The sequence below is a fragment of the Vitis riparia genome, chromosome 18 (assembly GCF_004353265.1).
Source record: "Vitis riparia cultivar Riparia Gloire de Montpellier isolate 1030 chromosome 18, EGFV_Vit.rip_1.0, whole genome shotgun sequence".
Lineage (NCBI taxonomy): Eukaryota > Viridiplantae > Streptophyta > Magnoliopsida > Vitales > Vitaceae > Vitis > Vitis riparia.
This window is the reverse complement of record NC_048448.1, coordinates 2,137,305-2,163,794: the sequence shown is the minus strand read 5'-3', so window position 1 is coordinate 2,163,794 and position 26,490 is coordinate 2,137,305. Positions and strand designations below refer to the sequence as shown.

General features: G+C 34.5%; 3 protein-coding genes across 3 annotated transcripts; 2 read left to right on the top strand and 1 right to left on the bottom strand.

Moving 5' to 3' along the window:
• Positions 1–803: 803 nt before the first annotated feature.
• LOC117906611 (probable calcium-binding protein CML44) lies at positions 804–1,540 on the top strand. The gene has a single exon (XM_034819712.1). It carries the CDS (start codon positions 883–885, stop codon positions 1,369–1,371), a length of 489 nt encoding a protein of 162 aa, XP_034675603.1. The 5' UTR covers positions 804–882; the 3' UTR covers positions 1,372–1,540.
• Positions 1,541–4,718: 3,178 nt separating this feature from the next.
• Positions 4,719–19,167, top strand: LOC117906625 (probable methyltransferase PMT10). The gene is made up of 9 exons (XM_034819731.1): positions 4,719–5,537; positions 6,663–6,812; positions 6,894–7,164; positions 7,540–7,650; positions 7,927–8,086; positions 13,902–14,159; positions 14,317–14,439; positions 18,487–18,564; positions 18,658–19,167. Exons 1-9 carry the CDS (start codon positions 4,887–4,889, stop codon positions 18,854–18,856), a joined length of 2,001 nt encoding a protein of 666 aa, XP_034675622.1. The 5' UTR covers positions 4,719–4,886; the 3' UTR covers positions 18,857–19,167.
• Positions 19,168–19,375: 208 nt separating this feature from the next.
• On the bottom strand, positions 19,376–21,575 carry LOC117906626 (BTB/POZ domain-containing protein At4g08455). The gene is made up of 2 exons (XM_034819732.1): positions 21,218–21,575; positions 19,376–19,985 (listed from the first exon to the last, which is right to left on the bottom strand). Exons 1-2 carry the CDS (start codon positions 21,542–21,544, stop codon positions 19,518–19,520), a joined length of 795 nt encoding a protein of 264 aa, XP_034675623.1. The 5' UTR covers positions 21,545–21,575; the 3' UTR covers positions 19,376–19,517.
• Positions 21,576–26,490: the final 4,915 nt, after the last annotated feature.

Sequence of the window (26,490 nt, the reverse complement as noted above, 5' to 3'; positions counted from 1 at the left end):
CTCAAGACTAGAGCCCTTCTTTCAAGTTGTGAACCCAGCAACAAGCTTAGCCGCAAAACGCCCAGCTTGAAATTCGTAGTGATGTGTCACATGCTCAAGCAGAGGTTAAGAGCATCGAGATCACCACACGTATACACTTCAGGATGTGATCCTATCATACCCCCACTACCACCAATCCCACCACCCATTGTCGTGAGAGCCTTGCAGGCGAAAAAGACGTATCAAAATACCCCCAAAAAAAAATACAAAAGGGGTCCTTCCCCACAAGAGAGGGACACCCATGTGTTTGAGCATTAAGCCCTCCTCCATGAGTACCATAACATCATTACCTTCCCTCTTTTACTTGACCAAGTGAATAAATAGTTTTTTTTTTTTTCATTTTTTATTTATTTATTTTGACTTCAAATATAGACTAAACTTGAAGATGTAGTTTCAAATGAGAAATGATTTGGAACTGTTGATGTTTCCAAACCATTATAAATGGGGGGTATTTGAGAAATGATTTAGACAAACAGGTATAATGGAAGAGAAAGTAATTAAGCTTGTAACTGAATTGAATGATTGAAACAACGGGAAATAGACTATATGCTAAAGTATCAACGTTTCTTTCAAGCTCTGCTTCCGCGAAGCTTCATCATAAAATCACCACCGCCCTGACGGCGACAATTTATACTTCTTTTTTTTTTTTTTTTTTTTTTTTTTTTTTTTATGGTAAGTACGGTGCCGTACTAAAGGACGCCAGTCTCCATTTTTCTGCGTCTTTCCTTTGAACGTCTATAAATACCACATGAGTCTTCAAGCATGGCATCATTCAACAAACACATGTAACCTCCCAAGGTTGAAGGTTTTAGGCAACGACCCCCCCACAATCACTGATTCACAATGTCTTCGTCTTCCCTGAGCTCCAATGACCTGCACAGGATTTTCCACAAGCTTGACCGAAATGGTGATGGCCTGGTGAGCCTTGGGGAGCTCAACTGGCTGCTTGAGAGAGTTGGTGTGCAGTACAGCCTGGATGAGCTGGAGAGTCTCGTGGGGAACACCACCCTCGATTTTAATGAGTTCTTGGTGTTCTATGAATCCATTTCGACCGAGAAAACGGGAGAGAGCGAGGTGGAGGAAGAGGAGGTGAAGGAGGAGGAGGAGGAGGAGGACGTGGGTGACCTAGCGAAGGCTTTCAGGGTGTTTGACTTGAACGGAGATGGGTTCATCACATGTGATGAGCTTCAGAGCGTGCTGTCCAGACTGGGAATGTGGGAGGAGAATGGTGGAGGTGATTGCAGGAGCATGATCAAGGTGTATGACACCAACTCTGATGGGGTTCTTGATTTTGAGGAGTTCAAGAACATGATGCTCCTCAGTACCATCTGAACTCCATCCATCCATCTTCATCATGATTCTGCATCCATGCTTTTCATCTTTGTACCACTACCCCATCATTAATCTTCGTTCCTATATTTTTTTTTTTGTTATCATCTCAATAATCCACTGTAAAATTTCGTGAATCGGAAACTATATATTATTATTATTATTAGTATTATTAGTATTATAAATCTTTATATTAATTAATTGCAGAGAAGTTTCCATTATTGAATGTTGTTCTCGTTTGACAAACTCAACCAAGAATATGCTTTCAAAAAATAGCTAAACAATCAAGTTATTTTTATTCTATTTTGGGTTGTTTTGACAAGACGTGAATCAGTTTGTTTTTAGTTTTGGTTTTCATAAAGAGGGAGTACGGGATGGGATTTGGAGGGTTCTGGCAACTTCTGGAAAAGCCCAAACTTACTTTTTGCCTTGCAGTATTTGGATTCTAGAGGTTGGATGTTTTGTAACATAATAAATCAAAATGGCATATGCATAAACATCGTACTTGTGGTATGGAGACATGGATTAAAGTTAAAATATGCTTTAAGATTTCATTGCATCAATGATTGGGAAAAAGCTAAGCCATTATCATAAGCCTTGATAACTAAAATTACATTTAAACAAAGAAAAATAGAAAATACCCAACTAAATAATTTTATTTATTTATTTATTTATTTTGAACTTGTAATTTGTGTTGGATTGAATTCTATGTAGAACTCGTGTTTTGAAAATATAAGCTCCTTTGTAAATAAGAGAAAATAGTATTCAATGATATCGAAAGCGTTGGGTATTTAAGACGACCCAGTAACAAGGTGAAACTTCCCTGAAAACTGCCAACAAAAAATCTTTCAAAGTCAAAACTCATTCAGATGGCCAATAATCCCCAACCCATCCCATTCATATTATCCCAAGTCTTCTTCCCTCAGTTGGGTGGCTGAACCTTCTCTTAAACTTTCTAAACTACGATTCCAAAATTCAACTAAGGGACCCGCTGGTGCGGAGTTGACGGTAAAAGAAAAAGGTTGTTAAGGAAGTTGCATATCTTGAGGTGATGATGGGAAAAGTACTCATCAATAGTCTAAAGTCTTCTTTTTGACCTTTAAAAAATATTCAAAAATTGTGCAATGGTAAACTTCTGAGAAGTTCAGTCCGTGAAGAAAGAACCCACCACCACCAACTTACCAAATCCTTGGTCCAACCTTAAACATATTCCAAGTATTCCTTTTGGCAGTATTGGTTTGGTCCTCTTGAGAAATGACTTGGGCTTTTGGGGCTTTGTACAAAGTCACCAAAATAGAAAAAAAAAACCTTAATTAATTCCTAGGGGGCATAGGAATAAATATCATTAATTTTCTAGAAGTTGAGTCGCAACTTTCCGCTTTCATTTTTTCTTCTTCCGCACACATAGATTTGTGCATTTTGTGAATACAATATTTTATGTTTTAGTAAAATTATTTGACAGGAAAAATAAGGTGGAAAACCATTTTTAAGCAGGACTACTTTTTCTTGTTTGTGTTACACATGTTTGTTCAATTTGTAGTTACCAAATGTGGAGGGTAATCACAAATTTTATTGATTCTTTTTTTAAAAGAAGTGCTATATGGTTTATTTGATAACTGTTTTCGAAAACCGTTTTTTATTTTTCAAAAAAAAAAAAAAACATTTGGTAATTATAAATTATTTTATGTTTTATGTTCTTAAAAACATAATTAGAGTATTTTTAAATAATATCTTTTAATTATTTTATGATAATTGTTTTAAAAAATATTGATGTAAAATGATTAAAAATAAAAGTTAATTTTAAAAATATTATTTTAAAAAACATACTTTTGTTTTACAAAATATCGAATAATAGTTTTCAAAAATTATTCTAAAAAACTATATTTTAAAACCATTTTTAAAAATATTTGCCAAACAACACTTTAAGTTTCATATAAAATATAATTTTTAACACTTTCTATTAAATATTAATTTACCAAAGCATCAATTTTTTTTAATTAAGATACTTAAAGTAATTAGATATTTGAATTTTTATACCTAGATTTCTCATCTCATAAATATAAATTATAATTTTATAATCCAATTCAAAACAAATGGATAGTAGTTATATTTATCATAAAATGTCAACTATAAGATTTTTTTTTTCTCTCAAATCCTCTTTTTGCATTGATCTCCCATTTTTCAATCTTTCGATTCTTTTCATCCTAATCAAACTATGACAAATATAGAAAATTTGTTATATGCTGATTTTTTGAAGGTTCAAATAATTTTTTTTAATACTTTCAAACATTTCTATTCAGATGTTTGACAAGACTTTATAAATCTCAAAAACCCTGTAAAATAATTTTTTTAAATATAATTTGATAGAAAATGCACACAAAAAAAAATCCTTATATAATAATAATAATTTATTTTACAGGCTGTCAAGCCGTCACAAGTTGTTTGCTTATGAAAAATCAATAATCCCACATATAACGTCGCTAACTCATCCGATTTATTAAAATACATCTATACTCTAATTTAATTAATACTAAATTCTTTACCCACTATGCCTGTTCTTTAGTTGTTTATTATTATTGTTTTTGATCGTACTCAGGTTGATTTCGACCGACCATCGAATTATAAAGTGATCATTTTCAGATTCCCAATGTCTTGGAAATCCCTGCCCAGCACCATCTAGGTACCCGGTAATTCTCACCTTTGACCTAAAATCACCTTCTTAATATGCCCATCTCTAATCTCCATGTTCCTCCCAGAAAATAAAGACGAGTTTATTTTTTTTATTTTATCTTTTTAAACGAGTTTTATTTTTATTATTTTTTTTTATATTTAACTCGTATTTTTAAAAAAAATTAATTTATTTTTTTTATATTTTATATGTATTCATCTTTTAAAAAATGAGTCATACTTAAAATTTAAGAATATAATAGTTTTAAAAAATACATTATTAAAAAAAAAAATCGAGGTTTGAAAATAATAAATTTTGAGTTGTCTTTATGTATAAGTATGAATTGATATCCAATAAATTTACTTAAAGTTTTAAATTATATTTAAAAAATAAAAATAAAATTTATTCTCAAAAGCTATGATTAGAAAATTTTTATTTATATTTTTATTCTCAGTCTTCCACAATACATTGCCATTAACTAATAAAATAAATCACGAAAAACATCTTCTTTTTTTTTTTATTCAATTTATTTATTTTATCAATTATTTAGAATTTTCGGTTGGAGTTTTATTCTATTTAAATTAAATTTTAAAATTTTGAAAATTGAAAAAATAAAGGTATAAAATTGAAAATTTGATTTTGAGTCCCAGGATATAGGCTGAGAGAACACGTGAGGCAAAGTACAAACCAGCTTGCAGCCCAGAGAGTCCAACTTCGCCCATCAAAATCCAGCGGCGATTTGAAACACGCTACACATGCTCCTTCTTTTTCTTTCACTGTCTCTGATTTTCCCAGGGAAATTCCAGATTTGAAGTTCAAGGTCACTTTCAGATCTCTCGTCTCTGCCGCCATGAAAGATATAGGTCCCAATTTAAACTTCATTAAGACTCCGGCATTCATCAAAATTACTGCCTTTGCCATTATCGTTCTCTCTTGCTTCTACCTCGGCAAGCACTATTCCGACGGTTACCAACAGCTCTCGTTCTTCTCCACTTTCCATTCGCCGCAAACCGATTCCATCATCGATGTCGCCGTAGGTGTTTCTCCCAATGTCGGCAAGTTCTCCGACCAGAACCTGAACCTGACCGCTCCCCCTTCGATTCCCGGTTCGCCCCCCAAGAACTCGAAGAATGCTCAGCCGCCGGCTGTGGAGAGGATAGGAATTGTTGATGAGGACGGGGCGATGTCGGTGGAGTTCGAGGTCGGCGAGTTCGATCCGCATTCGGTGGAGGATTTGGGGAAATCGGACGGGGAAGAGGAAAAAAAGGTTGGAAATAGGGATTCTACGGTTAAGATTGAGAATTTTAGGGTGTGTGAAGCGAGTATGCAAGATTACATACCTTGTTTGGACAATGTGGAGGAGATCGCAAGATTGAATTCGACGGAAAGGGGGGAGAAATACGAGCGGCATTGTCCGGGGAAAGGGGAAGGATTGGATTGTTTGGTTCCGATGCCCCAAGGTTACAAACCTCGGATTCCTTGGCCGGCAAGTAGAGATGAGGTAATCTGAAAAAATAAATGTGGCAATTTTAATTTATTTTGATATTTTCCTTGATTTTCATGTTTGAATGTGCATTTTAGTTTCAATTGCTTGTACTGGTGATGGTGGACAGATTATTGGTAGTTGAGTAATTTATGCTAAACCCTACTTATTGGGATGAAAGTTAACCAAAAAGAGATTTCTTTTAGTTGATCAAGTTCGGACATGTTTTGAGCAAGCAAACTTGTTAATGTATAGAATAAATTCATTTGATTAATCTTCTCTGTATGTATTAGTTTGCACTGTGCTATTGCAACAAATAGCTTACTAGGCTTATATATAAAAGGCATTGTACTCCTATTTGAATTTTGAAATTCATCTATATTAAGCCAAGGAACTGTCACAAAGTGCAGCTTATTGGTAGTTGAGTCGCTTATGATGAACCCTACTTGATGGGATGGGAGTTAACTAGAAAGGATTTCATTTAGTTGATGTTGCAAGTTTTGCTTGATGAGTTTCAGACATGTTTTGATCAAGCAAACTTGTTATGTATTGAATAAAAATTCATTTGATTGTTTTTTTTGTGAGTGGAATAGTTTGCACTATGATGTTGCAACAAATAGCTTACAAGGTTTATAAATGATGGCATTGTGCTTCAAATTGAAATTCCGGTATACTCTAAGCCAAGAGACTCTTACAAAATGCAAAACAAGGCGTAATATTGGTTAGGACTAGACTTAGGTTCCTTACACTATTCTCAAAAAGAAATAAATTAAAGTTTATGGTTGATTCATCTCCAGACTCAACAGTGAAAAACTCTATTTTGAGACATTAAATGAACAAAAGGGAATAGTAGAGAATGAGACAAAACTAGAGATTGTGTCTTTAGCCTATGCAGCTTGAAGAAGTGAAAAATTATTCTTTGTTCGATGAAAGGAAACAAAATCATTATAGCTGCATTTAACATGCTTACATCCTATTATAGCAAGTGGAAAAGATTGAAACAATCAAAGACAAATTCTCTGTGGTCAAGAGGGAGGGAGAGAGAGAGAGGGACTGTTATTTGGTTGACTTACTGTTTCTTAAAGTTTGTTATAGTTAAGTTCCTTTCTCTAGTTCTGAACTAACTTTAGGGTCCAATGTCAGGTGTGGTTCAGCAATGTACCCCATACACGACTGGTTGAAGATAAAGGGGGCCAGAATTGGATATCAATAAAAGGTGATAAATTTGTATTTCCAGGAGGTGGAACACAATTTATTCATGGAGCAGATCAATACTTGGATCAGATTTCACAGGTTGACCATTTCTACAATTCTGACTTGGTATTGTTTGTATTTACATTGTATTAATCCCCATCTTTTGACTTGAATATGCAGATGGTTCCTGACATTGCATTTGGTAACCACACCCGAGTCGTCTTGGACATTGGTTGTGGAGTGGCCAGTTTTGGTGCCTTTTTGCTACAACGTAATGTGATCACTCTATCAATAGCTCCAAAAGATGTTCATGAGAACCAGATTCAATTTGCACTAGAGCGTGGTGTGCCTGCCATGGTAGCAGTATTCGCGACACACCGGTTGTTATATCCAAGCCAGGCTTTTGACTTGATACATTGCTCAAGATGTAGAATTAATTGGACCCGTGATGGTATGCCCCCTTCTCCTTTGTATTTCTATTAAGAAAAGCTTTTCCCATTTAAACTGGGTTAAGAAATGACTATTGGTAAATCTTGAGCACAAAGATGCAGTTTTCTATGTTAACCATATTTGTCAACCTAAACACATGAACTTATTCATCTGTATATATTTTCTATGTTATGCATAAAAGCCTATGTTGTGTTAATGGTTTTTTAGTATTCTGATTGAAATCCTTTTGGGTCCATAGGAAGTGTTTATGATCTTTTAGCAGTTCCTTCAAACAGAAGAGGGATGGAATACTTATATTCTTGATGACTAAAGCTCTTTAATATTGACTGTTTTTCTTTTTTCTTTTTTTCTTTTGTTTGTTTGGCTTGTGATAAAGATGGAATTCTGCTTCTTGAGGTCAACAGGATGCTAAGGGCAGGAGGATACTTTGCTTGGGCTGCACAGCCTGTTTATAAACATGAAGAGAACCTCCAAGAACAGTGGAAAGGTAGCTCATCCAATTCATCCTATTCAAAGTATAGATACAGATGTTTGTGGCTACCACTATCTTTCTGACAATTGTAAATTGCTTTTTGAAGTTTTATATTCTTTATCTTGACATGTTTGGTTAAAATTTCATGTCCATCGTAGACATTTCCAATTCTTTTTATCTTTTTAATCCATCATCATCATAATCCTTTTTGGTTTACATTGGCTTGATATTGTTTCAGTGATTTCATATTTATTTGGAATCTTAGTAAATATTTTGTTTGTTTATGGACAGAAATGGAGGACCTCACAATTCGCCTTTGTTGGGAACTCGTAAAGAAGGAGGGATATATTGCCATATGGAGAAAGCCTTTAAACAACAGTTGTTATCTTAATCGAGATACCGGAGTGCAACCTCCATTATGTGATCCTAATGATGATCCAGATGACGTTTGGTATGTCATACTTTGCACCTTCAAATTCAAAGTTTTGAAATAACATTCTTAGTTCTAAACTAAGTTTTCTTGATTGATCCTTTCATGTCAATCCCTATCAATCATATAGGTTAAGCAACATGTGCATCAGTGCTTGATCAAAGATAAATTAGACAGAATATATTCAACTTGTTTGGAAATATATTTGCCCTTTCCAAAATGAATCTTCTGTATCTGACAATAAAGTATCTTCAGTAAAGTTCCATTTAAGATTTAGATGCTGTATTAACCATAAATATTGAATTTATAACAAAGTTTGGCTCTATGGTTCCAGTTGGATCCTTGTCTCTGCAGAGGTGCAGATTTTGAAAAGATTATTTTCAACATTTTCTTATAAAAGAATTCCCTTCCACTTTTACCATGCTTGAAAATTCCATTTTATTCTCCATCTTGTGACACTAAGATCGTTTGTTGAAATATCTTCGAGGGTTTGAAATACGTTCATGAGTTCCACAGCCAAACTGCTCTATTGGAGCATCAAACCAGCTTGTTGCTCTCTTCCTGGTATTATATTAGCATTGGATCCATGCAGTATAGCTCCTCAGATCATGAAGTTAATTAACTTCTTTACAAAAATTTCCTGTTTTTATCTGTAAATATAGCTTTTAAGAAAATAAAGAAGAGGTGATGGAAATACGTGAGATGATATGAATGACAATGCAATATAAAGAAAACAATCAATAGTTTCATCTTCCAAAATCTACTCCCATCTTGAGGCTTGGCTTATGTAGCAATTAGCAAAGAGTTGGTAAAGATGTGGGAGGTTCTAGGTTCAATTTCCATCATGGGGAAAAAGGAAAAAATATTTCTTACCAAAAAAATAAAGGAAAAAAAAATTCAGCTTCACCCCATTATCTCTCTTGATTACTCCCACTTTAGTTGAAAGCTAGGGTATCCACCTTTTTAGTTTGACTACTTTAGAAAGAGGTGACAACAAATATCCTATTTCATTTTCTTGGTTGCTTTAAGGTTTTCCACAAAATGGCTAATGTGCGCAATAAGAGAAATTTGTTGACTAAAGTAAGAGTAATGACACTAGTTTGTTTGAGGAGAGTGAGATTAAGGTTGAGGTGTGTAGAGCTTTCCCTTCTCTGCTCTTTGAGATGGGTGATTAGAGACTGAGCATTAGGGGGTTTGAGTTTTGAGATTTTGAGGTTTTGAAAAATGACAGTTTTGGGGGATTAAAGGAGCTATTTTGAAGGAGGAGGCTTTTGTAGCTCTTTCTAGTCTAAGTGGGGACAAGGTCACTAGGCTGGATGGCTTTACTATGGCTTTTTGGTAGTCACGTTGGGATGTTGTTAAGTTTGAGGTCATGGGTTCTTTTAGAGAGTTTTACTCGAGGTACTTTTCAAAGAAGCTTAAACATCACTTTTTTGGTATAGATCCCAAAAAAAGATGGTGTAGAAGATTTGAAAGACTTCGGACTCATTACTCTTGTAGGAGGATTGTACAAGTTCTTAGCTTAAGTGTTGGTGATTGACTTAAAAATGTGATGGGAAAAGTGGTTTCTCATTATCAACTTGCTTTTGTAAAAGGTAGACAAATTCTGCATGCAGTTCTTCTTATTAATGACGTCACTTGAGCTTGAAGAGCAACAATTCAAGGGTTATTTTGAAAATGGACATTGAGAAGGCATTTGATAACATTAACAAGGACTTCTTACTTGTAGTCTTGTCTAAAATTGGGTTTAGACAAAAGTAGACTATAGTTGGATCAAATGGTCTATTTTGTCAACAAGCTTTTTTGTCCTTTTTAATGGAACCCTATTTGGTTTCTTTCAAAGCTCTAAGGGTTCGAGGTTGGGCAATCCCCTCTTTACCTATTTGTTCATTTTGGTAATGGAGATTCTTAGTTAGTATTTGACTAGAGCCAAGATTAAAGGCTTTATTTTGGGTTTTAAGGTAGGTAAAAGAAGTAAGAAGGGTGTCACATTTTGCTTGTCGGTGACATTATGATTTTTTTGTGATGCCAAATCTCTTGAGATATTTTAGTTAGGTTTTTATGTGGTTTGAGGTAATATCAAACTTAAAAATAAATGTGGATAAAACTAAGGTAATTCCTATTGAGGAAGTTGCTAACATGGAGGAATTAGCCTTAGTATTGGGTTATAGAATTGGGAAGTTGTTGTTTACCTATTTGGATCTCCCTTTGGGAACCTCTTACAAATCTATGAGGGTGTGGGATACAATGGAATAGAGATTTAGGAAGAGATTAGCGATGTTGAAAGGTATTACCTTTCTAAGGGAGAGAGACTTACCTTGATCAGAAGCACTTTATCAAGCCTTCCAATTTATTTCATGTCCTTGTTTGTCATTATGAGAAAGACCAATTCAAGACTCGAGAAGATCCAAATAGACTTTCTATGAGGAGGTGATGCTTAAGAGAAAAGATCTCATTTGGCTAATTGGAACATGGTTTGCTAGAGAAAGAAGGAAGGGTGTCTTGGCATGCTTGCCTTTTATTTTTAAACAAGGCTTTGCTTGGCAACTAGAACTAGAGATTTGCTATTGAAAATGGGTCTTTGTGGAAACAAATCATAATAAGGAAGTTTGGAGAGGAGGAAGGGGAGTAGTGCTCGAGAGGTGTGAGGGGAGGTTATGGAGTAGGGGTGTGGGGAAAGCTATTGGAAATGAGTGGGAGGGCATAAAAAGTAGGACTCACTTTTCAGTTGAGAATGAAAGAAAGGTCAAATTTTGGAAGGACTAATGATGTGAGGATTTACCTTGGAAGAAGCCTTCTCGAACTTGTTCTCTTCTGCCTTTAACAAAGATTGATAGGTATTGGAGGCTTGGTAGCTGGATGAGGAAGCAATTGAGTGGAGCCTTTGCTTTTCAATGGAGTTTAGTGACTGTGTGAGCTTGAGGAAGTGAAGTTTCTCTTGCAAAAATTGCAATCGTTCTTGATGAAGAGTGAAGAGGACAAAATAAGATGAAATGAGTCCAGTAATGGCATTTTCTAGGTTCTTTTCATCCTTGACAAGGGAAGATAGAGTGATGTAGGACAACCTTAGGATGGTTGACTACAATCAAATATGTCAGGTAAGGTTTTTATTTTTTAGGGTTTAAGGAGAGGAACAAGAAATAAAGTTTATGGTAGAGAAAAATGAAATGAAAAATATAGAGAAAGAAGATACGAAGAAGATATAAAAATCTTTTAGTCTCACTAAGGCCTTTTAGGAGTTTTACCTAAAAGAAGATTAATGGAGTTTCACCATTGAGGATTGCAACACTCGAAAAAAAAATAATAATTTACTAACATCAATTAATTACTTTGATTTACATCAATTAATCTTATTTATAGGTTTCTCTAAGAAATCCAAAGTCTATTAAGATTCTAATAACCCATTATGACTTTAATTCTAGTTGTCTTATAACCTGATTAGTTAATCCTAATTTTACTCCAATAAATACTAATCCTATTTTAATTCAATTAATACTAATTTTAATTTAATTTCAACTAATATTAATTCAACTTAAAGTTTATGAGAAAATAAAGGCTAATCTTTAAAAGAGAAAACACCCAAGAGAGGGGGTGAATTGAATTAAAATTTTGTTTTAAACACAACAAATTTAAGCACAAAAGGAGCAAATAAAAAAAGATAAAGTTAGAGAAATCAAACTCAGATTTTATAATGGTTCTACACTTCTTTACCTACGTCCTTTCTGCTCAAGCTCCTAACTGAGTGAGGGTTTCACTAATTTGAAGCTTCAACCAAGCTTCCAATCACTTTTACACTTGGATTCTGGCTCCAATGGACTCTTACACAATCTTTTCAAGTTTTAATTCACTTGAAGGCTTTAACACTTAATTAACAAGAATGAATCTATCAACCTAGCTCAACAATAGCTCAAATACAATTTAAGGCTAGGATGAATCGCAAAGGTATACTAAAGGATATGCAAATGAAGATTTAATGCACCAAGAAAGGAATGAGAGCTTTTAAGGCAAGAACAAGTGGGTAGACAGATAAATGCAGGTGTTCTCTTACTCATAAATGAAGTGGAACTCTCTATTTATAGGTTTCTAACCTCGGGAGCCAATAAAACCAAAAAGCGGTCTCAACCGATCGAGTTAGGGGTCCACCGGTTCACTAGCCGTTGGAGCATTTAATGCTTGGCAGGTGACCATTACCCTCGATCGGACCTCGTCCGGGAAGGCAAATACCTCGACTGGAAAGGAAAGGCTATTGAAAGAGAGAGAGTGTTTTTTTCACTCTTTGACCGAACTTCGACCGGGAAGAAGGAATCAGTCGACCGGTACCCCTAGCTGGTTGAGCCAGTTGGCCAGTGCCTCGACTGGTTTACCATTTTTGGCCCGAAAACCTATCTTTTTATTTATTTATTTTTCTAACACTTAGGTATGGTTTTTAGGTAAATCACTACAAAATTGGCATTTTTATTTATTTATTTTATTTGCCTAAGGTTCATTTGATAAAACTCGATGGAACTGTAACTTTAAAGAATAAATCTAGTTTTTCAAATATGCATGAAATGATATGTAAATCCTAAGTGCACCTATGCATTCATCTTACATATGTTTCCTATAAATAAAGGTCTTCCAAAAGTCTTGATCTTGCATCCATTAGGTCATTTGATGAATTTTCAAATTAATACCTGAAATTCTTTATAATTCAAACCAATTAGTAACTTAACCATGACTTGTTATCATCAAAACCTGATTAGGAGAACCCTTGGGCTAACAATTTATTTATCTCTTTCTTTTCCTTTCTAGAATCTAGTATAGTGTGGAGCACTTAGGTATCACTGAAGGTTGGTTTCTTTGCTTGGGAAGCGACTTGAGGTAGAATTCTTACTCTTGATTAGCTTAAAAGCAGTTGGTGGACTTTGTCGAATAGGTGTTATTAGTGTAAAGGCAAGGAAGAAACAACATATTACTTGCTTTTCCACTATTCCAAAGCTTGTATGTTGTGGCCGATTCTTTCTCTCTTTGGAACAGTTTGAGTGATGCATTCTTGGTTAAAAAGAACCTTTCGGTTGGCATGGTTCTTTCGTAGGGAAGAAATGAAAAAAAGCCTGGAGGTATACACCCTTGTGCTTGTTATGGACTCTGTGGAAAGAGAGGAATAGAAGGAATTTTAATGATGTTTGAGCAATCGAATCAAACAATCAAATCTTAGTATATGTAGTCTTTTGTGAATTAGGTTTAAGGTGTACACAAAGGACTGGTCAATGAATTTGATAGATTTTATAGATTGGCTAAGTGTCAAGTAAGGAGAAGGTTTTTTTTGTTTATCTCCTTCTCACCTAGTTTAGGCTGCCTTTGTATACATCGTGTGTACATTGGTGTGCCTCCTTTTAGGCGCTTTTAATACATTTACTCATTTGCCTATCAAAAAATTTTTCCTGGTTGCTCCACTAACTATTAGCACTATTAGAGCTTTTGTGAGCATGTAAAATGTGATAGAAACAAATCAAACAACCAATCCTGGTCAGTACATCTCCTTAAAAAGGGGTACTAGTTTGGATTAGAAACAGAATTTCTGCTCTTTCAGAACTGAAGACACGGAATGAGAAAAGGTGTTATTTCAAGCATGTTCATTAAATTTTTCATGCATAGTCACTATCATCATGTCTTTAATTTTTGCATATTATGTCAGAATCTTCTAGTTGGGGTTGTTCTTAAAGCTTGGTTGGACAATCAATATGCTTAATCAAACTTTGACATCACAGAGGGGCTTGTTAAAGTTATCCGCTAAAGGGGAGAAGAAATAAAATTAAAATAAAATTGTTGTGACAATTGTCTTGCTTTCTTGCAGGTACGTTGGAATGAAGCCATGCATCACTCTATTACCTGAGAATGGCTATGGGTCTAATGTAACTACATGGCCTGCACGCCTTAATGATCTACCAGAGAGGCTCCAAACCATAGAAATGGATGCCTACATATCCAGAAAGGAAATCCTCAAGGCAGACACAAAATTTTGGCATGAAGTAATATATGGTTACGTTCATGCTTACCACTGGAATGATTCAAAATTGCGAAATGTGATGGACATGAGAGCAGGATTTGGAGGGTATTTTCTTTTCATTCCTCTTGCATCTCCACCACTCCATTGCACAGATTCAGGCATTTGTGAAGTCTACTCGAATTTCTGCATTATTCTTTAATGAGAACAAAAGATCTTTTTTTTCAGTGGGAATTTTTATGACATTGAGTTTGATTATGGATAGGTTTGCAGCAGCACTAATCGATTTCCAAGTTGATTGCTGGGTTATGAATGTTGTTCCAGTTAGTGGATTCAACACACTGCCTGTAATCTATGATCGTGGACTCATAGGAGTTAGGCATGACTGGTATGTGCTAAGCACCTTTTCCTGTGAATTGCTTTTAGTATTTGCTTTTTCTAACATCATTTCCTTGAATATCTCAAATCATCAGAGTTGCTGTAAGCCCCATCAACTGAAAAGATAGCTTATAGCATTTAGCCAGACCAATTTATCATAATTGCACAAAATTAATTTGACTAATAGTACTAGTGTAATTAGGCTTCTGTGACTTTTTCAGATCTTCAAATGTTTGCTCAAGTTTATAATCTTGTAACTTGAGGCTTTACAAACGACACCTGCTGTGTTGAATTTTTTAGAGTGTTTACAATTCTAATGTGTCACTGTTCCTTTTCCTCGATGATTAGTGGAATTGCATGGGAAAAATGAGAACATGATGGGGAGAGGAAAACATGCTTAAAAGGGGGATTGGGGGGGAAGGTGAATTGTCTTCCACTCCACTATTTGTTTATCCACTTCATGATTGAGACAATATATCCTGCTTAGGGATGAAGAATGTGGAGCGGATAAGCAAACCTTTGAGAGAAAATAGCCTAAAAACAAAAATAAACAACCATGATATGGATGCAGGAAGCAGATTCACTACAAGGCTGAGAAAGTATCTATGACTGCCTTTCATCCCCTTGAAAACTTCAAATGTGGAAGCTCTATCTTGGCCAGGAAATTGGCTTCTAAAATTTACTGTTCTGGTATTTATGAAAACATATGGCTCATCATATCCATACAAATGTCAACGCCACCCCTCCAAGGTGGCCCTAAAAATATGTGTACATCCAAGGGTCCTCAAGCTGCCATTAGTCCCTTTCCATGACAATGCTCAAATCCCCTCATCCCTCAATTATGTTTTAGGAGGCCCTTATGCTTAAGCTTATTTAGACCGAAACAAGGAGCACCTTATCTCTTCTCTCTCTACCAAATCAAAATGCCTTGAAGAAAGTAATATATCTGCCTTGTTCCCAACTCAACCAAGCATTAGAACCAACCACTTAGGATAATAGAAAAAGTCCTTTCTCACCTTTTTGTTCTATTTGGAGCCATTTTATCCATTAGATCCTTGGTGATTATATAATGGTTCACCACTGAAGAATTTCTGAATTCCTTTATTGATTTTTTAGGTACACACCATACACATATATATACATTAGAACCAACCACTTAGGATAATAGAAAGCGTTTTCTCCCTTGGCTCTGAGAACAGGGACTGATGACTGGAATGAGAGATGGCCAGAGAGAGATGGTCGGATTGAGAGATGGCCAGAGAGATTTGGCCGGAATGAATGATGGCCTGAATAAGAGGTGGCCAGAAGGGATTAGGGTTTCAAAAAACTGGCTCTGATACCATGAAGAATTTCTGAATTCCTTTATTGATTTTTTAGGTACACACCATACACATATATATACACAAAGGACTGAATAAGAAAATATCAATCTAGCTTGATTCTCTCCTAAAATTAGGAAACTGAATCATCCTAAATGATCTCTCCTTTTTTATTCCTAAAATACTTTCCTAAATTAAAAACCCTAACTTTGAATGCCAAATTTCAACAACCACCTCTGCCCATGTCCTTTTGTTCCTTCCTCCTTCCATCTTAGTGCCATTTACTTAAATTAAATCACTCTGTCCTGGTGTTTCATAGATCTTTGTTTCACATGGTTGAACCATCTTGGATGACTTTTCTTCATGTGGGCTTTAATTGATTTCATCTATAACTCTGACTAGATACATCCATTTGTTATTCCATCTTTTCTAGCACTGAAATGAATCCAGCTAAACATCCTCTGTCTCGTGCACTCACCTTTTTTAATGTAGTTTTACTTAACTAGCTGACATTCTACACCCCCTTGAGGTTTAGGTTGTGTGGCTTCAGTAGAGTTTCCCTTTTAACTTTTTAGCTATTCCATGCTTATGCACTACTCTAGACGCACTTTCCTACTTTTATCATCTAATTTTACAGGCATTGTTCTCTATTTCCTCTTCATTGAGGCACATAGATCTTTTGATAGGATGTAATCAGGTTTGGATGAAAGGGTTCTAAGCTTTTGGAGGATCTCTACAAGGATTAGAGCTTTTTTGAGTTTTCCATAAAAGATTGTATTGTTGTGACATTGTATAATGAATGAGGTGCCAACATGTGGTTCAGTGGTCAATTGTTGGTCATTGGGGGCTATCTTCCAGGCTCTTGCTGGACTTTATCCAGTTTACTTGTTTCTTAACTTCAATATTCAATCCTGGGAAGTTTTGAGATGGAGCAATCACCCTTTCTGGATCAAATGACATAGTTCCTACCTTATTTCAAGGACAAAAAATTATTCTATTTGTGTTGTTCTCAACCAACTCTCTTAAAATCTTTTATTGGAATCTTCATTGCCGGCCTAATTTGTTAGACTAGGAAAATTGCTTCTTTCTTTCATACTTTGGTACCATATTTGTTTGTCCCTATGGCTTGGTCCTTGGAATCTTCATTGTGGTTTTTTCCTTTGTCTAAGAGTGATGATCCAATTTTGTTTCCTCAGGCTAATTCAGTCAGGAAGTCCAAAGTTCCACATGAAGTCAAGAATTTTTGTGGCTTGTAGTGGCAAATAAAAAGGTTTACATCAGTTACTTGTTAAAATTCAGTAGACCTTGTAAAGCACTTATCTTAACTCTGCCTCCTCAAACAATGATGAGACTGTGGATCATCATTCTTTTCACTGTCTAGTCACCTTGAGCTTGTGGAAAAAGTTATTTCAGCTGATGAGTATTCCTCACTTTTCATCCAAAAATGTTGTAGATGTGATGGTTATAGTATCTACAAGTCTTGGCAAGAGTGAAAAGTGCTTTGGCAAGGAGCATCCCTTGCTATGCTTTATGGTTGGAGAAGAATCTGTGTATTTTTTATGATAAGTGGCCATCTACGATTCATTGTGAAATTCAGTTCATCATCTCACTTCTATTTAGGAATCAGTCATGAAGGCTTTTGTAGCACTCCTATGAGTTTGATTATGTTAGATCGGAGGGGAGGTATGCAAAGCTAATTAGAGAGACAATGGGGCTTGGCTGGAGGTGAAAACCCCCCACTTCTGGTTGCTTGAAGCTTAACTTTTATGATTGTTTTTTAGGAAACTCAAGATGGATGGGAATTATCTGTCTCATAGCATGCCCCAAGCCAGCTGGGTTAAGGTTAGCCATTGAAGATGATATTTTAGCTTCATTAGAAGATTTGAAAGAGACAACATTCTTCAGCACTACTAATTGTAGGTAGAAGGAGATTTAGCTGTCATTATTATTTCTTAGGGTCCTAAGAGGGGACTATAAAGATCAGGGCTTGGCTATCAGCAAGGTCATCGTAGATGTAGTGTAGGTTTTAGGTTGCTCATTCACATGTATTCTTAGATCAGCTAAACTAGGCAACTGAATATTAGTGAAGTGCTGTACCAATTAGGTAGAAGGGGGGAGGGGGTAGGATATGTTCAGTGATGGGCCTTCCAGGATCCTTGTTGGGCACTAAGCTATTTTTGTTGCTATTGCAGTTTTTTGTCTTATTTTTTTTCTTCTTAATTTTGCCTGAAGGATAACTCATCTCCCCTATGTACACTTTTATTTCTTTAATGAAATCATTTTGTGCTCTGAAAAAAAAAAAAAAGTTGTCTTAGAACTGTATTTCTTCATATTCAAGCACTTTAGGGATGATGAGTAATTTTATTAGAAGTTAAATACTTATTTTCATCAGTTTTTGTTACTATGGGAGGGGGTAGGATATGTTCAGTGATGGGCCTTCCAGGATCCTTGTTGGGCACTAAGCTATTTTTGTTGCTATTGCAGTTTTTTGTCTTATTTTTTTTCTTCTTAATTTTGCCTGAAGGATAACTCATCTCCCCTATGTACACTTTTATTTCTTTAATGAAATCATTTTGTGCTCTGAAAAAAAAAAAAAAGTTGTCTTAGAACTGTATTTCTTCATATTCAAGCACTTTAGGGATGGTGAGTAATTTTATTAGAAGTTAAATACTTATTTTCATCAGTTTTTGTTACTATGATCTTAAACTTGATTGTGATGCTTGAACTTTGTCTGGCAGGTGTGAGCCATTTGACACCTACCCAAGAACATATGACCTATTGCATGCAGCGGGTCTCTTCTCCATAGAGCAAAAAAGGTTGAATTTTTTTCCATTATTTGTGGCGTTGTATCTATCCACACTTGACAGGGGAAAGTAATCTTTTTATATCTATATCGTATATGTGCACAGATGTAATATCTCAAACATCATGCTTGAGATGGATCGAATGCTAAGACCTGGTGGACGTGTTTATATCCGTGATACAGTATCTGTTGTGAATGAACTACATGCAATTGCGGTTGCCATGGGATGGGCGTCTGCTGTACATGACACAAGTGAAGGTCCCCATGCAAGTTGGAGACTTTTGAGGTGTGACAAGCGATTTTGACATGCTTGATAGGGTGTATGACATGTAAGCATTTCTTTTTTATCCCCTTTGTTGAAAGGACAGCAACCCCTTTGTCAAGTTCTACATATAGGGGGAGATGTTAATGAAATTTGTTCCTGTACATTGGTCATGGGTGCTGCAATAATATCCGATCATAAAGTTAATAGCTTCATGTTTTCCGGTCCTTGTAGTTCAATGTATTTGCTTTAGATTAAGAGGTTTCGACTTCATTTCAACGCTTATAATATGAGCAATTTTTGTATACAGACAATCTGACCATAACTTATTCGAAGGATTTCTTTTGGTTCCTATCCCGATCTCTCTTTTGAAGGGCAACCTCTATGAGGGGCTGAGACCTTCCAGTGGTGGTGCATTGGGGCTGACCTGATGCCTGATTCTTTTATAGGGCTTGTCTACCCTATGAATCTATGATTCAATTTTACAGAGCATGATGTTCTCTGTTGTCCTAAGTGTCCCTCTCAAGGTAAGGCAGGAAGAACTTGAGAAACTTTGCAACCATTAAAACAAGTAATAATCACAACTTCATCCAATTGAAAAATTAATTTACATTTGGAGTTCATTATACATCGAACACTGATCAAAATCTAATATTAACTGAAGGACAATCTTTGCTTCGGTAACAGAAAACCAACAAAACCATTCATGGCCTCAGAGAAGAATCCTTGTGTGCAGCAGTATTGACCTGTTTTGAGAGATAAGCTTCATAGATTTCCACAACGAGGCGAGGATCCTTCTCCACAAGCTCTATATACTCCTCCCGTTTCGTTAGCTTGTCCATGTTATCGGTGATTACTGACAAAGCTGCATCAATCAAGAGTTTGGCATTGTGCTGATGTGCAAAAGCAAAGCTAATAACCGAATTGTCCCAGTTCAATTTGGACACCATGAACTTCTCGCAATATGCCTTGAGATGCTTCACTTGATATTTTTCAGCCAATACTAGAAGATCACAAGCCATTGGCTCATCAAGACATGCTTCAGCAGTGTATAAATAGTTGACAAAACAGCGAAGGGCTTCATATGATACATCGCTAATCTTGATGGTGCCGCTCAGGCTTTCCTCCATCTCATTCTCAAGCATTGCTTTGAAAACCGGGGAACGGCTTGCCTGATTATTTACCAAAATAATGAAAGATATTTATGGAAATATATGACTATAAATAACCGGTCTGTTCGGATTTCAAGAAAGGTTCTGAGAAACAAAAGTAAAGTGGATAGCAGCCAGGTCAACATTTGGCCTTCAATGTTGTAGTCTCATTACAAGCATTTGAATGCAGATTCATACCCCTTTGGCACACACAATTTCATGATTCATTTAATTCACATTCACTACGCATCACAACACAGTATAAAAATATGCCTCCAAAACTTCTACTGTGAGAATGTAGAGTAAAAGAAGCACAAAAAAGTGAAAAGAACAGATATGTGAAGCTGTTATACATATAGGCCTTTTACCTTGTTTTATAAGATATCTAGCCGAGATTCAATCACAACAAACAAGTCATTTCGGTGATTAGAGATCAATCATATAATCAAACAAGTGCACTTAATTGCACAGTGTCTCTTGAGAGGATATAGAAAGCTTGAACAAGTGAATAGAATGAACAAAAAAGGAGTGGTACTTCAAGGATTTCCAGCTCAAAAATAAATGCATAGCATCAAAGCATAGATGATGCTTCTTCAGCAATTCTTGTATGGCAGTGACTCCATATTAATGCCAGATCGAGCTTTTTGGTAGCTCAAACTTTTCATGGGCACTTAACAGCATAAAACAACACTGTAGAATAGCAAGGGTTCAGCCTTACTTGTAGATCCAATGCAGAATGACCTAACCACCATCCATAAATCCAGGGGCTATTAAAGAAATTAACCCTTGTGCTCTTAGAGGAATGGAAGGACATTCAAGATGAGGAAGAAGAAAAAGAGCAAATTTTACAATGAAGACCTTACAGACGTAATAATGTGAACTTTTTTATACTAAATGCCTTCTTAAATTAGTCCCAAATATCTACTATTTTGAATCCAAATCTCTCAGAACCAAACACAAATAGAGTGACAGCTTATCAAATCAACATGATCCCATCCCTTATTTCCTCATAACCATGATTTTACTTTGCAATCTGAGCAACCCCAAGTTTTCAAAAAGAAAATTTAATAATTCCCCTGAAAATTCCCATTTTTTCCCAACTTCCAAAATATGAATTCTTCCAATAAACCCACTTGCAAACATTTCATTGTTGTGAATCGGGTCGATCGCTAAACGAAATCAGCCATAAATAAATATACAAATAAATGAAAACAAAAAGGTGAATGAGAGTAACCGATGAAATGGGTACTCACCAAAACGGACTTATGAGCCGGAACCGGCGCAGCCGATGCGGCGGAGTCATCACTGGAAGCAACCAAAACGACGTCGGAAAAGGAGCGGCGGTGAGAGTGGTCGAGAGGAGACGAACATCGGAGAAAGGCGACTTTGGCTTTGAGTTCTTCGATCTCACGCTTAAGCTCTTCCTCGGTCTCGCTGGCTTCCTCGTAGCACTCCTTGCACGTGCCGGCGTCAATTCTGCTGTAGTCCTCCCGACACGATATGCACCTCATTAGCTCCGTCTCGGTCTCTGTTTCGGATTCAGACGCCGATGTCGATGCCGTACAACGGCGTCGGTGCATTGTTTGACAGCTTTGAGCTACCGAATATCTTTCCGTGCCATTTCTAGGACTAAGTACTCATAATTTTATATTTAAAAAAATAATATAAAATTTCGTTATATTCATTTATTAACTTTTATTAAGCGGTAAATAAAAATTAAATTAGATTAAAAATACAATCAGAATTAACAACAAAGTGATAAATTTAAAAATTTTAAAATGGTATTTTTCTGCTTAGATTTATCATTCATTTATTTTATTTTTCATTGTAGTTTGTTTTTTAACCAAATAAAAAAAGTCAATATATTTAATTTTTTAAATTTAGTTAAAAGTAATTTATCGATATCAATCAATATGACTAAAGTCAACTGTTATCAATAAGTTCGATTTAATTATATTAGTTAATACTAATAGATTATTTTTAATTCAATAAAAAAAATCAAATTATTTTTATATTTTTTATATATAAATTTTTGCTTTTTGTGTTTTTTATACTTAATTTTTTTTAAGGGAACATTTTCACTCTAATTATTTTTGACATAATTAAATGAGAATTCTATTACATACAATAGTAATTAAATAAAAATAATAATATGTAATTAATTTATCATTTATATTATATATATTTTTAGCCTAATTTTTGAAAAAATATTTAATTGATTTTTGTGTTTTCTATGTTAGTATTGAAATATAAGAATAAATCAATTGTTTTAATTGCTAATACAACATGAAATTATGATAAACATGATTGAAAGAATTTTTAAAACAAATTCCTAGATTTGTGTTTAAAAGGAAAAATGTTGAGATTAATGTTATTTAAAGAAGATCCAAAATTTATATTTTCATTTTAAAATTAAATTATTTTTTTTCTACCTCAAATAAATTCAACACAAAGTAAAGGGGTTGTAGTTCTCCATGATTTTTAACAAACCTTATTAATATACACAATCCTATGGAAAAAAAGATTAAATCTTAAATAAAGTGTTCTTCATTTCTTAAAATCAAGATCAAACTCATTATAAAGTTTGTAACAAACTTAATTAGCCCTCAACTACACTTGATTAAAAAATATACGATTATTATAATTGAATCAAGATCAACTTGGAAGATTGAATCAAAGGAATGCAAATTTTTTATTTAAAGAATATTACAAAAGATTGTACTTACATCTTTATTAATATAAATCGGATTTTGTTTGCTTAATTCTTGTCTATTTAATCACATTGGACATAAAATTTGTGCTTACAAATTTTTTGCATGCCTAGTAGCACCTCTTTGGTCCATCTTCACATTAGTTGAGGATTTGGAGTTTTATTCGATCAAAGCAAAAAATAACATCAAAGAAGACTCAAGCTACATATGTGAACAATGATAATGGGAAAATTACCATTGTTTTCATGACCCATCGAAATATGTAGTACTTACTGCTATTGGTTTCATGACTTGTGGCAAGTCAAGCAGCTTGTTTGCTGACATTAGTATAAAGAAGCAACTAGCCTTAATAAACTATTACCTTGACATCTCTAAGGGCAGGGAAACAACTTTTGCCTCATATTGAAGGAAAGAGTTTTTGCCTCATATTGAAAGACGTCCATCGACATTAAAAAATTCAAGGGTCAAATCTCCTTGTTTCATCTTTGACACTAATCAAATACTACTTTTGGGAGTAAAGAAATAAATTTCTCCTCATGGAAAAAAACATCCATCAATGGTGAAAGATTCAAAAGATAAATCCCCTTATTCCATCTCTAGTGTTAGTTTCAATATCAACTCAATGATGACTTCTCCACATGCAAGAGATCAAATTGCCTATTGTAATGAGAGTTTATCATTGATATTGAAGCAATTGATCTAACACTAACTCTAACATGATTTCTATAGGTGGTAAACATTGAGTTAGTCAAAATTGGCAAACACTTATTAGTTTCAAATGACTGAACAAGTCTCCTTATCTCACTTTAAGGTCAAGCCCCTTATTATTTCCCATGCCAGTTCCAATGTCAACTTAATGATGTTTTTTCAATAGCAAAAGATCAGATTGCTCATCATAAGTAGAAATCATCATTGGTATTGAAGGAATTAATCTCCTACACTAACTTTACATGGCTTCTATAGGTGTTAAGGGCCAAGTTAGTTCAAACTAGGAAAAACACACCAATTTTCAAGGACTCAAGGCAAAAATCTTCTTATTTCATAATTGAAGTTGAATTCTAGGTATGCTCATGCTCCAAAGCACCAATTGAAGAGTCAAATAAATAAATAAGTCCAAAGTGCTTTGTTTTTTCACTTCTTCTTACTAAGTGGTCATGCCAATTGCAATGACCAACACCATTTCAGAAGATAAGGACTTGTAAATTAGTTCTCTCATGAGTAAATTTTAGATGTAGGATGTCATAGAGTTAAAACAAGTACATGCTTGTTAGGATGATGAACCATGCACATATCAAGGTTAGTGCAAGTCAAAAGTATGAATAATAAATCTACTCAAATTGCCTTGTTATCCATGTAACAACTATAAGATATGGTAACTAATATGATTAGGGATTAGTATAGTAGTTTATCATAGGGTTAAGTTGTATATTCTAAGCCTTATGCTAAAATGATCAATGGTTTAAGTATGTTTATGACTCATCAACTCTTTAAGTTATAACAACTTAATGGAAAAGGAAATTGTAAACAATACATTACCTATTTCATCAAGGTCGATAGTAGTGCCAATACAAAAAATGATCTTCTTATCAACTAATTTGTTCGTTCATTTAAAGGGAAAGTTTTCTACTAGTATACAAACATCAAACTTAAGTGTGATATTAATAGTTGAGACCAAATACAACATGAGTTCCTCAATTGTTTTTACAACACTTGTTGAGTAGTGAGCATGTTGGTGGAACTTGCAAGTATCAAATAGTGGAAAGATGATTTGGTTGTAGACTACATTAATCATTGACATGCTTTAATCCTCAACCACAAAGATGGACTATTTGAAATCTTAATGGTGGAAATGTACATACAAGATAGGCATTTGAGATTTTTTTTCGACATTCTTCTAGGAATCAAATCTCGTATCTTTGAAAAGTCAGCAACTTGAGCTTATGACATGGAACTTACTATAATTAATCATGGTGCATGAAAGAAATCTGTTATTGACCAAAAAGAGAACAATGTCATGGATTCAAAGACTTTTTGTGTGTAAGTCAATGATAGCCAATATAACCAAAGTCAAAGTTTTATCAAAAGATAAAAGGGGGGAAAAAACAAAATCAACTCAAGGAAATGAGAGGTATTGTTTCATGCTTAAGGAGATAGATGAAAAGGAATATACTTTTCCAAACTCTGACATGTCACTCATATTGGAAGACTTACTTCAAAAGATAGTAATTGAGCTGTCTAATGACAAGTGCCCGAAGAAATAGAGCTTGCTAACAACTTAAAATATTGAAAATTCCACTTCATTATCAACCACCTAATTGAAAAAGTGTTTTGTTTTGAAGAACTTGATAATGAATTTTGTGAACAAAATAAGGGGAGAGTTGGATCTTGATGAAATAATGGAGTCAAACTCTATTATTGTCACTTTTGGGTCCTTTGACTCAATATATTTATCAATTTCACTAAAATCACCTCTAACCCTTTGTTAAATATATGTTTATCACATTTAGATCGAAGTTAAGATAAACAATTAATGCTATTCAAAGCATGAGCCTGAATGGTAAATTGCTCTTAAACTATAAAAGCTTGAAATGTGTAAGACACCAACATAAGAAAAAAATAGTGTCCAAAGGCACCAAAAGAATATAAAAAATAGTGTTTAGTTAAGTTCAATACTTGAAAAGGTACCTTTGTAAAAGTTAGAATATGCTCATAAAACTAAAAAATTGAAATTTAGTGTTGACAAAAGTTAGAGAAAAAAAAAACACTTCTCTTAAACCATATCATGATTTTTTATCATTTCTGGATTATCTTAAGTTCAATCATAGTATAACAATGCCGAGTATTATGTTAAAGCAGTTATATTTGAAAAATACATTGATGAAAGAATCCATAAGGGATGATAGTAAAGAAAAAATGCAACAAAATCATTTGTGGGTAAATCAAATGAGATTATCATTTATTAGTAAGTTTGGCTAGTCAAAACTAAGCTTATCACATCCAAGACAAGTGCGCAACTTCAGTCCAATGATTATCTAAAATAGTCCAAAGAGTTACCAAATTCTTGGTATCAACATTAATGAATACAATGGTTTGAGTAATGATGGCTTGCTCTTTCCTTGAATATGAGATACCATTTTGCTTGCATTTCATGATGAAACCATGTAGTCATTCCACTTATGTAATGATCCAACTCTCACTTAAGTTCATTTCACATGCTCTTTAGGAGTTATTAAGTTAATTTGCAACAATCAATTTTGATTTGCCTTTATGCTCTCACAACCTAATGCCTCTACAAACTGAGACAAAAATAGTAGGTAGGTGATCATTATGTATTTATCGGGTAAGCTTTTTGGAATAAGGGTGTCACACTAACTTAGGGTTAACTCTAATAAAATATTATTTATCCACTTGAACTTTCAATAGTTAAGGGTTTGCCTATGTATTCAACGACAAAGAAAAATTGACCAGATTTTGTTTTCAATAGTGAAGGTGTTTACTCGTTTTTACCAAATGAATAATATATTCCTAGCTTTAGCTAGGTGTCAATGGCAACATGGATTTTTAATAAATACAAAGATTTGACGCTAGCCTTTGTTAGATGTTAAACTAATCTTTTATTGATACCAAGTTTCAATATAAACTCCCATTGGCAGGGAAATCAATCTATAGTTGATGTTGAAACATTGAGATCGCTCCACATCGATGTTATGTCTCCATGCATAGTTTTTAAATTTAGTGTTAAAATCTTAACACTTGCCTTAAGAGTTATGATAAGTTTGGTGTCAAATTTAGCACCCAATTTTTATCAACTCTCA